This window comes from Ictidomys tridecemlineatus, chromosome 9 (genome assembly GCF_052094955.1).
Source record: "Ictidomys tridecemlineatus isolate mIctTri1 chromosome 9, mIctTri1.hap1, whole genome shotgun sequence".
Classification (NCBI taxonomy): domain Eukaryota; kingdom Metazoa; phylum Chordata; class Mammalia; order Rodentia; family Sciuridae; genus Ictidomys; species Ictidomys tridecemlineatus.
This window is the reverse complement of record NC_135485.1, coordinates 93,934,062-93,950,340: the sequence shown is the minus strand read 5'-3', so window position 1 is coordinate 93,950,340 and position 16,279 is coordinate 93,934,062. Positions and strand designations below refer to the sequence as shown.

The 16,279-nt window shown below is 37.7% G+C and overlaps 1 protein-coding gene across 4 annotated transcripts in view; it reads right to left on the bottom strand.

Moving 5' to 3' along the window:
* Elovl6 (ELOVL fatty acid elongase 6) overlaps positions 1-16,279 on the bottom strand; it is a 122,224-nt gene that overhangs the window by 26,911 nt on the left and 79,034 nt on the right. For all 4 annotated transcript variants that reach the window (XM_013360686.4, XM_040292995.2, XM_021729660.3 and 1 more), the window contains one exon: positions 13,258-13,389. In XM_013360686.4, the coding sequence (XP_013216140.1) occupies positions 13,258-13,389 (132 nt within the window). The remainder of the gene's footprint in view (positions 1-13,257; positions 13,390-16,279) is intronic.

The window sequence follows — 16,279 nt, the reverse complement described above, 5'->3', positions numbered from 1 at the left end:
GGCTGCCTTCCCTCTCAGGGCTCCCAGAGGTGGCATGAGGCCAACCAGGAAGCTGATGGAGAGCAACTTCCTCAAGTGAAAGGTTACCAGAATACTGATGTTATCTTAGGTGCAAGCATCCAGTTAATAGTCCACAATGCTGGAAAAATGTCTGTAGAAAGGTCAGAAGCATAAAAATACATGAGTAAGAAGCAAGTATGCCAAGTAGGCCAGAGGGTCACAGTCTGATACTTCTCCAGAGCAGCACACGGTGCATAGACCTCTCATGCCCTGTTGTCTCCCAACAGCCTTTGTTGTTCCACAGGGACAGCTGGTGTAGGGGCCTTTGGACTCCAGTGAGGAGAAAGGGTTATGCAAGCCCCTAGAATTATATAGAAATTTTAATTACAGTAAACAACAGAGGTTGCTACAAATGCTTATATTTCCAGGTCCCCCCATCAGAAGCTCTAAATGAATAAATATTCCAGATGTTTTAATGCAAGTGGCTCACAGGTCACAATCTGAAAAACCCACAAGGTTTTCCTCAAAACAAGCCCCCCCCCAAAAAAAAAAGATCATATTCCTGTCTAATGAAAGGTATTCACAAAGTCTTTCTGGATTTAGCCCTCTTTAACAGTGCCCATCCCAACTGTGTACCACCACGCAAAGATCATGAACTTTCCAGCCAAACTAACTAGTCCTGATCCTGCCACCCAGTAAGTATGGTCCCTTTTATTCTAAGCATCAGCTCTTTCATACTCAAAATAGGGACATTATATGAAATTATATGACATTTCATTATATGAAATTGAAGCCTGACATTTTGAAATATCACTGAATACAATAAGGATAGTCCTTAAGTATAACATCTGAAGAAATGTGAATCCCTTACATCTAAACTATATTCAAGAATCACATCATTTCAGAGCTAGTGTCTTCATAGATCTAAACTTCACATACAATACTGCCACATGAGAGCAGCACAGTAGTGGGAAACAGAAATACCCATCAATTTGGGTCATTATCTTGTGAACCATTCTATTGTTGAGATGCCTTAGAGGTTCTCGGTGTGATTTGGGCAAGTACTCTGCTGTTAGCTTGCTGATCATCGTTGGTGAATTATAACAATACTATCCAGTACTCATTAAGTTGTAGTGCTGGAGGCAGGACAGAAAAACAATTGTAAGAACTGAGCACTTTCTAGTGAGGAAACAAAGTTAAACATGACAATAAGTCACTAATAGTTAATTTGTACTTATTTCTTGTGCTTAAAATTACATTTTAAAGCACAAAATTACATGGATATAAAGTTTCTGAACACACATTCCTACTTAACATTTACTTCTGTGGGAAAATTTATATTGAATTATGAAAATTCTGAAATATTTGATTATTTTGAAATATTGAAGAAAATTATTCCGATAATAAAACGTGAAAATCCTAAAGTGATATTTTCTTTGTAGATGTGTCATAAGGATGAGTAAGCAGAGGTAAGGTATCTGGCATATGTCATCTAAATTGGTTTTGAAATTTAAGAGAAAAACTTCTAATTCTCTACTCTCAACAGAGGGGGACTGGTTGCTTTAAATCCAGGTATTCTTAAAATTTTTTGGAAGATGAAAAGTTTTCAGAACAGCAAACACTTCTCATCCAATACTGAGGCTTCTTCCTATTTGTTCCTCTTTCAAAGGTCTTGAAGAATTCCCTAAAAGTCACAAGGTAGACTGATTGAGATCCTCCGATCCTACATGACTATGGCAGCCTGGCAGTGGATGTGGCTGATTTTCTTTTCCTTTCTACTCTGTAGTTTTAACTAGACAAGTTTTGAGCAGATGTTACTCTCCTTTGCATCCCATCAGTCCAAACCACAGATTGTTTCTGAGGACAAAATTCCTTTAGAAATAAGGATTAAATCTAGTCACTATTCTTGCACCTTGACTCTGTGGTTTTCCCCCACAACTACAACACCGGTCATGAATGGGCTAAAAACCTGGCAGCTCTAAAAGGTAATTATTCTCAGTTTTGGACTCCATTCAGTACACGAAACAATAAAAGCCTTCTGGAAGGTTTCCGGGCCCAGCTGTCTGACTCCACTTCCCATTCTGCAAAAATACAATGAGTTTTTCTCGGGCACCTATCATTAATGTGACAGCAGAGCAGCTTGGCTTTACCTTGTTCATATAGGTACTTGAACTACATTTACATTTTTAAATAAAGAAACAATAATTTAAGGCTTCTGGATGGATGTAGGAGGAGATAATTTTTTGAAAAAAAAAAAATAACAGGGGCTGGGGATGTGGCTCAAGCGGTAGCGTGCTCGCCTGGCATGCGTGCGGCCCGGGTTCGATCCTCAGCACCACATACAAAGATGTTGTGTCCACCAATAACTAATAAATAAATAAATATTTTAAAAAAATAACAGCTTTTATTTTCTAGTTGGTGTTCAATATAAAATACTTCTAATCAAAGGGACTTCTGGTAGCTGCTTTTAGACGAAAGGTTGCTTATTTTATTCATAATAATTAGAATCAATTTGATTGGGTTCTTTTTTCAGGATGTCTGCCTTTTGGTTGAAAGGTTACAAATACATGATTTTATTAAAATTTTAAGAGAGCTGTAAATTATAAACCTATTTAGCATTTATAGAACATCTCACAGGGTCTTCCTATTCAAGGAAATGAGAGATAATGGACGGCCAGGCTGGTGTGATGATGATCCTCAGGTTGGAAACTCCCAGGGCCTTCTAGCATTTTCACGCAAAGGTTCTAGTAGAACTGTGTGAAGAGTTTGCTTTTACCAAAGCAAGCAAAGGGCACTCCTCAGGGTATTACAGCTTGCATATTTTATGGGAACCAAAAAGAATGAACGCTAATTTTATCAAAGCACTGGGTATAGCAATTGCAAGTGAAACATGAGGAATTACTTGGACATAACCAGTGTTTCAAATAGAGACTACAGTTTAAGTTATCCAGAACTTATACAATAGATCTAGAAAGAAGACCTCTACAAAGAAGATCTGCCCACGTCTTTATTATTTGAATTACCCAACCCAGCAAATTTTACTCTGATAAATATATTGGGTAATAACCATGTTTACTTTAGTATAAAGTGTTTAAACAGGCAACATTAATAGTGAAGTTCAGTCTTCTCTTCATGAGTATGGAGAGAGTAATATATAAAAACACTCTGTGAGCCCAAAATAACCATATACAGACTGCTTATAAGCCTGAAACTGCTTTCCAGGCAGTTTCAGAAATGTAGATCAATGCCAACCTTCTAGATTTCCTAGATGAAATTACTTTAAAGAGATCCCATGCCTTTTTGGAGATGCAAGCAGAAAATCACAGGACTAGCCGCTAACACTGTCAGATCCATGCCCAATGAGAAACTTTGAGGCATTGAACCAACTATTCTTATTTAAGCAGCTCACTGTTTTAAAAGTATCACTGTCATATGAAGACAGCAAGTCATAAATGTACAGGGGCAATGTTCCTACCCCAAGATCTCCAGGCTGCATGTCGAACACAGCCATGGTGATGATGGAGGAGGAGAATACTTGGGTATTCAGAGGTCTCGTGATTCTGCAGTAGATAACTGTGTTGAAGCTACTATCTTTGTATGACAGAATAGGCTGTAGGATTTACTGTCTGGATTTTGCAGTGAAGAAGTTTCCCCAACCTCTCTGAGCGGAGGTTTTCATTTGTAAAATGAGAATAAAGTACATACCTTAAGACAGTCTTGAAAGTTAAGTGAGACACATCAATAAAGAGAGCTAAATAGAGTGGCAGGCACCCAATGAATAATGCCTATTGTTTGTGTGAGCATTATAAGTTAAAAGACCAACATTCTTTCAAACCTTTGACACCCTGATTTCACATAACACTGCCAGATCTTGTGTGTTGACTGGGGGGGGTGGTGGTTTAGAGCATGTATGGAACAAGGTGACATTTTTATTCTAGGCTCCATCTGAGCAGAAAGATTTATCTTAATCATTTACCATTTATCAACTACATGAGAACCTGCACAGTAGAAACAGAAGGGGGGAAAAAAGAAATAGAACAAGAATCTTCTATTCATAATTTTGTCAACCATAACTCAAAGATACAATGTGTGCCAAACACCAAAAGCACAACACATACTGTTTGCAAGATATGTTGCAAGATATGCTCCAGTCATATACGGAATTGTGACATTATTGGGAATCATACCTGGTGCTGGAGTTGGGTTTGCAGGGGGAGTGACAGAGTTCCTCCACAAAAGACCACAGGAAATAGTCTCTCTGGAAACTCTACAGAAAAGCTGACTTTTATGCATTAGAACTAACTTTAGATTCTATCTTATTGCAATCTCATCACGTATGTATCAAAGTCAAGAAAAATATATCAAATGGATTACAAAGGGAGGCTATAAAGAGGACCACTAAAATAGTCACAGGTTAGGCAAAGATGGAAGGAAACAGGCATAGCCAATTGGTGTAGCCAAGATACACAAAGCAGAAAAATGTGCATTGTCTTGACTTTCAATGACTTCAAACTGTAACCCAGTTTTGTTCTATGAATTTAAGGATCTATGTCTTTAAAGAGAACAAAAAAATACATATGCATCCAAGAGGTGCCAATCAGCAGATCAGAGCACACTCAAGTGAGATTCCTTCACTCCTAGGTGTGACAAAAATGGGTTTGGTTTCAGCAAAAATGTGTGAGGTGGGAAAAAAGAGAAGTTAAGGTGAAATCTCCTAAGCCAGGCTGCCCCATACAAGATCAAAATAACTCTAAAGTTTCAACTATACTTTTAAAATAGAAATAAGATCCCCCCCCCCAGTTTTTCTCTCCTGATTTCTGCAGTGATTCAAGCCAGTATAAAGTTTAATTTAAAACTAAGTCCTTTCAGAGAACTCAAATCCCTTGTCTAGGAGAACTCTGAATATCTAACGTTTCTTAATGTCTTCCCATTATCAACAAAATTCTATTGAGCTGCCTTGAAAATTTCTGCTTCAGCTCTCGGTTAAACACAAATAACTGGAACTTACGAACATGCTTTCCTAGCTACTTCAATCACCCCACACATCCACTGTTAACGATGCAAACAACTCAGGATAAAAACCAAACACCAAAACCTGAGGCCAACCTTTAAAACAACAAAACAAAGAAATAAACAAACAAAAAAACCACTTAGACCACTTCTTTGTCTACCATTGTACATTAGAAATGAAATGAAAATAGTAAAGAAAATCACTGCTTTATTACATTGTTAGAAACCGCAGTGCATAAATAATGAAGTCTTATGCTCCAAGAAAGTCATTTTAAGTACATAACTTGATTCTAAGTCCCAGGACTCTGAAAACTAAGAACTCTCTCTGATAACAATGAACACAGAGACGATTATTTGGGTATCACAGTACCCAGCAGAAAAAATTTAGTTGTTAGTGACAATAACTAAGGATCAAACAGCCTGCATCAATTCTCATTTGTAATTTTTTTTTTTTTGCCAACATTTAAATGATAGGAAATGACTTCCAAGAAAAGCTAGCTACCAATTAAACAAACTCATCTACTGGCATTACTGGCTAAAAGAATTGCTGGTTTCAAGGCTGCCCAAACTATGTCGTATGCAAAAAATCAAGTGATCTAGGCACCTGACTACGCCAGAGCATCATCAAAAATAGATCAGCAAATACTGTTTGGAGCCTTTGGTTGAACTATAGAAAATAACTATTGAAAGCTTTCATGAAAGAGCTACCGATATTTTCACAGCTGAGGTTATAAGAGGCCTGTAAGAGTTGTTTCATATGGGAAGGGATTATAGTTAGAAGGAAGAATTTTGTTGATGAACACAGTAGCAGATAAGCATAGTGTAGGTGAGCAGTGTTTCTATACCAACCCCAACCAATTTCTTTATAGTCCACTCACATCCATACCTCGAAGACATGTGGACTCTCAGGGAAGGGAAGGCTCTCCTCTCAAAGTGTCAGTCAATTTTCTGCTCTCTAATGGGAATCTCTGGGATAGAAACTTCTACTATCCTTTAATGTTTTCTTTTGCCAATCCACAACTTGTTTACTTCAGCTTAATAATGGACATCAGATCAGCATCATTTGATACATTCCAGATGACATGATTAGGCAATTTCACAGAGAGTTCATTCCTTTGGTCTGATGCATTTCTTAAGGATCCAAAATCTTGACATTAGAAACACACACACACACACACACACACACACACACACACACACACACACACACCATGCCAAACATGAAGGATCTGTGAAGTAACACAGGAAGTTTATCAGCACTATAATCTTAACTCAATCTTAATTCAAAACAATCCTTAACAAATGCTGCAAGTGCTAAAGTACATCCTAAATCACCATCCAGTGGCTTTAAGAATGCTCATGTAATTTTTCAGTAAAGTCTCAGAAGGTCTATGGTATTGGCTATCTAAATACTGAATCATTTTGGGAAGATGATTTAAAGCACCTTACATGGCAGCTGTTGGCTTAGCACCTGTAATACAAAGATAATTACAAAAGCCATATCTTTGTCCAACCTCAAATGTATTAACTACACTAGAGAGAATTAATGTTATGGTAAAGAGCCTCATAAATTCCTGGAAAGACATATTCTAAAACTTTCACAATAAATATCTGTGGATAATGAGATTTAACATTTTGGGTATATGCTTTCCTGAGGTTTTCAGTTTTCATACAGAGAATTCTCACTTTTATAATTGGAATTTTTTTTTAAAGTTATTGGAATTTGCCATTAAACACATATTATTTTAAATTTTAAAAATGCAAAATGCAAATATATATGTTTAAAACAAACAAAAAGACTTCATCATTATCTCTTGTAAGATGCATTATTTAAATTATTCTAATAGATTCTGAAAATTCATTCTAAGTGATGGTGGATACTTACAGAATAAAAAAAAAAACACTACTGAATAGCCTTTTCAGTGGTAAAAAAGCAAAGTTGCCAAGTTGACTGTAACTCCTGGGCGTCCGAGGGGCCATTGCGAGAAGCCATCTTTGTGCACATACCACCTCACAGTTCCTTCTCATGTTTGTGTGTATCATAACACACCGATGGTGGTAGGGGCAAGTCTGGAGCAGCAGAGTGACCTTCAGGTCAGGGCCCATCAGCAAGGACCTCAGCTAAGGTAAGGAGAGGCCAGTCTGTCCACCCATGGTGCCATCTGGAAAGTAGGGTGATGTTCTCCTGACTTCTCATCAGTAGGCCCCTTTCACAGCAGCTTCCAATTCTCCCTCACTGTGGGACATGTTTATTTAAAAACAAAAACAACGGGCTGGGGATGTGGCTCAAGCGGTAGCACGCTCGCCTGGCATGCGTGCGACCCGAGTTCGATCCTCAGCACCACATACCAACAAAGATGTTGTGTCTGCTGAGAACTAAAAAATAAATATTAAAAATTCTCTCTCTCCTCTCTCATTCTCTCTTTAAAAAAAAATAAAAATAAAAAAAATTAAAAAAAATATGTATTCACTCAATTGATGTCATGATTCGTTTCCTGGAAAGGTCTGGAACATCCAGGTTTAGTTCCCAAATTTGAGGGAAAGGCAGAAAAATTTTCCTTATTTCTTCCTTTAGAAAAAAAAATATATTAATTTCTTAAAAAGAAAGATTTATTAAGTGCTTACGTGAGCCACAGTAGAAGATCAGACATAATCATCCCTGTCTTCCTGGGGTTTGGCGTTCAGTGGGGGGGAGACCAATAAGGAACAAGGTAAGTGATAAGAGTGGGCTGAACGGTGTCACGTGCTAAAGGAAAAACAAGTCAGGAAGGAGCCATAAGAAGGGTAGATGGGAACACTGTCAGGCAGGCTGGAGAGTCAGGGAAGGCCTCATCACAGTCAGACCTGAGTGAGGATCTAAGGGGCAGGGGGATCAGCCACTAGAATATCTGTGCAAAGTGGGGTCCAGGTAGAGGCAGAACAAGTACGAGGGCCCTGAGGGCCCTTGTTGGCGTGTGTCAGGAACAGGGGAAGGCCAGAGTAGTAACACAGGGGAAGAGAGGAGAGGTCGGAAGTAACAAAGGCCAGATTGTGCAGGGTCTTCTAGGCCTCTGGGAGCCTCCTGATCTTCTAAGACATTAAGCCCCGCTTTCTTGAAGCCTGTCTTTATGTTCATGGGTAAAGCCTGACAGTGACAAATGAAAACTGGAGTAGGTATGTCTGAGGCAACTCATGAATATGAATTAGTCCTTATATGAATATATAAGGAGCGAAAAGTGAATGAGTGAAAACATGAATGACATGCGAATGGACAGTTAACTGACGAGTATAAGATCTGTATTCATAAATTCAAGAGCTGTGTGTGGAACCGAACAGCAAATTCCTGCCTCAGGGAACTTACAGTCTCCTGGGAAGGATGACAGTAAGGCAGTCTGAGTCTGCTGCATGAGGAGGGAGCAACAAGTTCTGTCAAAGCTGAGGTATAGGCTGAAATGATCAGAGAAGAAATTCTAAGTGATGGTGAGCACTTACAGAATACAGTGGGGGAAGTATGGAGAAAGAGAAGGAGGTGCAGTGTGTTCAAAGATGTGTCATTAGGAATGGGCAAGGTTTTGTGGGCAACCACCAGACATACCATGTTCGTTTGGATGGAAACATTTGCATAGGGCGAGGGCGAAAAGTGGATGAGAAAAGATGGTAAGTTTTTATGGTTAGATTGAGGTTCTGACCTACTGACAAAGGAGTCTCAGCTAATGTTTGAAGAGGGAAATGATGTGGTATGTAGAGTACCGTGGATAGGGGCAGCAGTTAGAGGGTGGAATACTACGACAGGAAGGGATGGAGTCCATGCTGGAAGGCCTGGAGATGGAAAGGTGTGGACAGCGACCTAAGATACTGAAGAAGAATCCATAATGACTTGTATATTCTGAATGATTTAAAAGATGTTCACTGGAATGCCATACATTTCATAAACAGAATGATATCAAGAAGGTATCTGGTTTGCATGTTTTAATTTTGAGCGATGATGGATCCAACATTTGGAAATGTTGCAGATAAGAGAAGTTTCAGACAACACTAAAAATACAGATTAGTTAGCAGTCAATTGGCAGGTGACCTTGGTATTCTTTCTTCTTTTTGTTTTATTGAGCCAACACAATTTCTCAGTGGGTTATAAATAGAATGCCATTTTATCATTTAAAGTGGGACTTTGGGGGGAGTAAATAGGGAGATATGACTAATTACACTGGGCCCCAGGGCATAAAACTGAGGCTGTCCAGAGCAGAGCAGGATGCACAAACTCTAGTTTATAAACTCTACCTTAATTCTAGAGGACGGGGAAATTGCCATTTCTTATTATTAGTCTTAAGTTTTCAAAAAGAGCCAAGTGATTCAATCAGTGTCACTTTATTGTGATTTGGATCCAGTCTGGGCCAAGGAACAAGTTGTAACATCTGAGGGGGAAAAAAAAGAGAGAGAGGACAAAGCAGCCCATGTCATGCAACATGTCCCCACTGCCTGGGTGGATGCCCTAATGCTAGGGAAGTGTGGCAGTTTTATGTTGAGGGAAGACGAGAGTTATTCTGGCTTGGCACTGAAAATTATGATGCAAGGTCCCAGATAAAGTATCATTTTACCAGAGCTGCCTCTGAAGATAGGGAATAGCATACATGTGTGGGGAGTGGAAAAAAATGCATTGTGTGTATGTATACATATGCTAAGTAGGGAAAGAGTTTTCTTTATCCTGTAGCTGCAATTTGTTTTGAAGTTGTTACTGCATATACAGGGTAACAGAAAGGAAATGAGACCTTGTCAGACTTTAAAAGATGATATATTGTTAGTGGCTATTGCATATGCCTTATAGGATAAAGGAAATGAGTAATTACTTGCCATCACTGGGAACTTGGGTTTGGAGCATGAAAGAAAGAAAAAGTTAGTCAAGGAAAAATCTCTCTCGTTCTAAATTTGAATTAGAAGTATCAGTACCAATGCTGAATGTATTTCTTTAAAAAAAAATACATAAATTTCCATTTCTGGCTTCTGAAAAGGCCTGGCAACAACCACCTCTAGTACTCAGAAAATGGCTTTTAAATATCTCTCTACTCCAAGGAGTTAGGGCTGTCTGGAAGTGTGGCAGTTCCATATCTGGAGAAATGGCTGATCCATATCTAAACAGGGACTATACAGCAGGGCTGGCTTGCAACATGTCTATGGAAAAACAAGCAAGGCATCCACATCAAAGCGAACAGCAAAGAGCTAGGTGTGGTGGCACATGCCTGCAATTCCAGTGACTCAGGAGGCTGAGCCAGGAGTATCACAAGTTCAAGACCAGCCTCAGCAACTGAGAGACTCTGTCTAAAAATAAAAAATTAAAGGGGCTGGGAATGTGGCTCAGCAGTTAAGCACCCCTGGATTCAATTTCAGGTACTTCCCCAACACCCCCCAAAAAAAAAAAAAAGAAAGAAAGAAAGAAAGAAAGAAATAGCAATGGATCCACACACCAAAATGTCTCAAAACTACTAACACACCAGAAACATATAAATTTAGTAGTTCATAATATTTAAGAACCCTTATCAATCACATGCAGGTAATCAATCTTTAAAAAACTGATATACAGGCAAAGAAGCATTTACCTTGCCTTTGCTATAATAACTATTTGTACTTCAAGATAATTAAAAATATATACCTCAGATAATGAAATTTCTTCTTAGAAAAAGTCTTGTCAAATATTAAACCAGAGTAAAATTAAACTTCTAGATCTAACTACCAACTTGTAGAAAACACAGAGAACAGGAGAATACAATCAAGCAAAACATCTAGTCCAGGGAGGAACTCTATGGGGTAAATGATCTGGTTGTCAAGGAGGAATTATAAGAAGGAAAAGAGGGTGGGAAGAGGGGGTGGAAGGGTAAGAGATGGGTGGGGACATGCAAGGGGAAGAAATCTCTACTTTGAACCAATGAATGAAAGGAAAGGCACAGATGTTATTTGATCCAGGTTTTCAAAAATAAACTGTAAAAATGAAACCATTTATGAGATAAAGGAAAACATTTGGACATTTAAAAAAAAACAGAATTATTATCAATTTAACTGAGTTAATGATATCCTTTTTTAAAAATAGTTATCTTTTAGCCCTGGTATCATTTCAGTCAGAATTACTACAGTCTACATTATTTCCAAATTATTTAGGGATAAGGAGGAAGTTAGGTATGTGGATAAAACAAGATTAGCCAAGCACCAATAATCCTTCAAACTGGGTCACAGTGCCTGGGAGCCACTATATTATTTTCTCTGTTTACATGTTAACGTTTAAAATAACAAATGATAAAGGCTCAGGGAATATTGAAAAACTAGTGAAGGGCTGAAAAGCTTCATTGGAATAGAAATAATTTTTCCTTCAAATATCAAAATACTTTGGCATACATGGTCAACTCTGAATGTCAATAAAAAGGAAGTGGGCTGGGGTTGTGGCTCAATGGTGGAGCACTCGCCTAACATGCGTGAGGCACTGGGTTCGATCCCCAGCACCACATTAATGTAAAATATAAAGATATTGTGTCCACCTAAAAGAAGCTGAGATGGTGGTGCATGCCTGTTATCCCAACAGCTTGATGCAAGAAGACCACAAGTTCAAAGCCAGTCTCAGCAACTTATCGAGGCCCTGAGTAACTTATCAAGACCCTGTCTCAAAATAAAAAAAACAGAAAGAGAAAGAGAGAGAGAGAGAGAGAGAGAGAGAGAGAGAGAGAGAGAGAGAGAGAGAGAGAGAGAGAGAGAGTGTTGGGGGTCTGGGAATATGGCTCAGCGGTTAAGCAACCCTGGGTTCAATCCCTGGTACACCCCTCCAAAAAAAAGTAAGTAAGAAAGAAAATGCTACTTTATATTATAGAGAATACTGACACAGATTGAAATGGAAGTAGTCTTTACTGACAGATCCAAGTCCATCAAACCTCATGCCTTATGAAATAAAAAATAAGCTTGGTAGCAGTGAGCAAATGAGTGTTTTAGATGCAGGGATCCAACCTAACAGAAATGTATAGACCCTACAAGTTTCATGGAAAAACACTCTTCCTGCTTGATCATATTTAATAAGCTTTGAGAGAATAATGAGGCTTTTAATGACACCATCCATTTTTGCTTATGATAGAACAGTCAATATACAATATAAAAAATACAAATGAATACTCATAAATACTAAAATGGATAGTTTTGTATTTTGTAGTAAACCTACATCTGCTCAGTCCCTCACCCACCCCCTCCCAAGCCTAGTCATAAACTTGCTGGTTTTGACAAGCAGATCACAAATAGAACAGGTGCCTTTGTTAGTGCTGTAGGTAAATTCTGGCACCTGCTTGGACACCAGCTGTGTGTTAATTAGTCTTATGATGGCCTACATCACCAAATATTTCAAGATTGGAAATGCTTCCTCAAGCTTCCAGAGGAATGTGTCTGCATGTTGGCTGACAGATGCCCCTGGAGAGAGAACAGCCCTTTTCCTAAAAGTCTCTTATGGTGAGCTCTGCCAGATGCAAAATAAGAACTGGCTACACAAAACATTCTCAGTGAGTCAGTTCAGGGAATGAGGGTGGAGGGTGCTTTTGGGGATAAAGAGCAAGAAACTCACCAGTGTAATGATGCTGACCCAGACACATTGAGTGTCTGGTCATATGTCTGAGTTCCATTCCCCCTCCTTTTTTTTCCAGTACCAGGGATTGAACCCAGGAGCGATTAACCACTGAACCCACATCCTGAGCCCTTTTTATACTTTATTTAGAGACAGAGTCTTGCTGAGTTGCTTAGGGCCTCACTAAGTTACTAAGGTTAGATTTGAACTCACAATCCTCCTGCCCCAGACTCACCAGCCACTGGGATAACAGGCTTGGCCACCACACCCACCTGCGTGTCATCAAGTCCTAGTAACAGTCCAGCCATGACATCTGAAACCTGCTTTCCAACGGACTTCCACAATTTACTTGTGTGGCTTTCCATTTGGTCCTTCACTTATATTTAAGCAAACAAAAGTAATGGAATTGATTCACTGCTTCTAGTCATAACAGATGAACTGGGCTATACCACATGAACCATTTGGACAGGGAAGGAGATGGCCTGAGAACTCTCAAAATTAGAGATGGAGTATATCATGGCAAATATGGTTGCAATGAAAGCTTTTTCTCTGAACAAGGCTTAGTGTCCACAGTGTATTCAATACTCAAAAATATCAAATATGAAATAAGATGCTCAATTATTGCTTTCCTTTCAGCCAGTCTGATGACATGGGTGGATGTTATTAGATGATAAAAAAAATCCTACCTGAAGACTGCAAGAGTCAGAGACCAGAGGACTAATGGCTTCCTCAGTTCAAACTTCGCCCGTTTGTTCATTAGGTGCCGACCACCAAAGATAAAGGCAGCATACAGAGCAGAAAACAGGAAAGATTTCTTCCTATAAACAAATAAATAAGTTAAGACTCATGAACAAAATTCCTCAAACAATTTATTTTTATCCCTTAGGAAACAGTTTCCTTCCTTTGTAAGTTCGAAGAACATATTCTTAGGGAATTTTTCTTCCCTGAAAAGGGACCTCAGTCTACTTGGACACTTGGTGTTCTGTTGGACTTCCCTAGACCAACTATCATCCAACAGATTGACCAATGTAGTAAGTACCATGTCAACGTGGTGGTATTCTCTTTTCCGACTCTGTGATGAAAAGTTTCAACAATATAGTGTTGAGGAATAAAAAACAATCTTTTCCAGGGCTGGGGTTGTGGCTGAGCGGTGGAGTGCTTGCCTAGTATGGGTAGCGAGCCTCAGCATCACATAAAAATAAATAAGTTTTTTTAAAAAAGCAAAATTTTCAATGAAAAATTAATTTTATGCTTTAAAGTTTGTTGAGCTAGTTTAGATGGATTTTTACAAGAATTGTTTTTATTGAAAATATTTGATAACCAGGGTTGTAAGGGACAAGAAAATCATTTGAAACTGCTTTTTTCCTAGTAGAATATAGTATTAAAAATAATCTTGGAGTAATCATTGATGATTTAAAAGTCATTAATGATTTGAAACACTAAAATGCAAGTTACATGACGTATGGCTACCCCAATATGGATTCCTGAAAACCCTCTGCATTAAAAAAGATATGTATTAAATTCTAATATATCATTAATAAATGCATAATGGTCAGATATACAACACAACTGGAAGAACATAGAACCATCTATAATACATCTTGCTTCAAAATTTGAACTTGAGGGGCTGAGGATGTGGCTCAAGTGGTAGCGTGCTCGCCTGGCATGCGTGCGGCCCGGGTTCGATCCTCAGCACCACATACAAAGATGTTGTGTCCGCTGATAACTAAAAAATAAATATTAAAAAAATTCTCTCTCTAAAAAAAAAAAATTTGAACTTGAATTTAACCAAATCTCTTATCTGATTACCTGTTAATAAAATAAAAGGGGTAAATTTAAACTGTGTGACATTCTACAAGACAAATGAACACATTTTTGTAAAGTTGTAGTATGGAATAAAAATTTAAGGCTCTTCTAGATTATAATAATCAAATACAATATGTACAACTTTTTGGACCATGGTTTGCAATAAAATCAAATGTTAGCCATAATTTTTAAAGTACTTATCAGCTATTGGTTAACACTGAAACATTTGTGAATATAATTCCATGTTTTATATTTGGTTTGAATATAACCAACAGAACCAAAAATATAGGAAGATTGAGGAAAGGGGATGAAGCATGGGGGCTCATTATTCTTTCTCTTCTCTCTCAAGTGTATGTGTATACATACACACATAAACAGTTAAAAACATTCCATAATTTTTTTTAAAGGATGATTTATTGTGGAAGAAAATATCTGCATGAATATTTAAAGCATCTAACAGGGCAACATCTCAACATGTTTGTTCACTGTTGGAATTGCTGTTTTGACCCACAGACTTTTTATGAGACTGTTAGTTGGAAATATATAAGCAAGACAAAGTAGAATTTTCCAGGTCCCTATGAGCCTGCTGATTTATTTCTGTATAAAGTAAAAGTGAACAGCAATACTAATAATGCCAAAAAAAAAAAAAAATCAACGATCTTCTGTAGAACTATGATTCAACAGAAAGCAATAGAGGGCTTGTAAATAATTAAACATCTGAACACATTTCCTGAGGCAGCAGTGTTTCTCTTAAAAATGGGTATTCCCTACTCAATTAGATCAACAGGAAAAGCACTGAAAAATAAGACACGAGACTCAATACCAAAAGCAAAATGTGTTAACCTAAAGAGTATTATTTGTAAAATGCTTCATATGCTATTTCCCTAATTGCTGGCATGCATTGTTGACTCACAAGACATCTTATTATTAAACAAGCAGCATTTCTACTTAAATGCAATTGACCTGCTTGGTGAACACCATAAAATAAAGCAATGATTCCAGGAATCAATCCATAAATAAATATTGAATAAATCACTTCCGCTGAGGTGGGCATACTCTTGGACACACAAGATGTGGCACACAGTAGATGCTTAATAAATACTTGTTGAATGGGGAGGATAATTTTGAATCTGTGACAATAGAAGCTCAGCAAACACCAAGTGAATAAACAGTTAGTGGACATTAAAAGTTGTAGTTCCCCAGTATATATTGATAACAACTGAATAATAAAATATCCAAAAAAAAAATCATGATACATTTTCTTGCTCTAGAAAGAAAGAGACTATTTCTATGCTTCAATAAGAGATAGAAAGGTGATATGATTTTAAGGAAACTTTAACAATTGAACATTTCAAGTAGAAAATAATTTTGGATATATATATATAGTGATACTATATCACTCTATTTCTCTTCTGAAATTTGCAAGAAGGGGATTAAATTACTTAAAGAGTTAGAACCATTGTTTCTATTACACTCATATAAAGTGCAATATATATGTAAAAAACAATACACACATTTAAAGCTCACACATAAGCAAAGACTCGATAAAAAAATAAAAAACCTATTATATTAATGTAGGCAATAGTAGCAAGAAATAGTATAATTCATTTTTCTAAGTCAAAAAGGTAACAAATAACTATAATCACAGTGTTCTAACTTATTAATTCAAACAGGTAGATATGCTAAAGGGCTTTGTATTATCTTCATTTTCATAAAGAAATAGGCTTAGAGGGCAAGTAACCCCAGATTTTCCTGTTCTCCTGTGGTAAACTTTCAGGAGAAAACAGGGCACACTTGGTGTGTTATCTTCTAAGTATATAAGTATCCTTTCAGCCCTTCTGCTGAACTTACACCCTCTCTGTGCTATTGAGGAAAAAAATTGTTCAGCAGTGAAAAGATGAA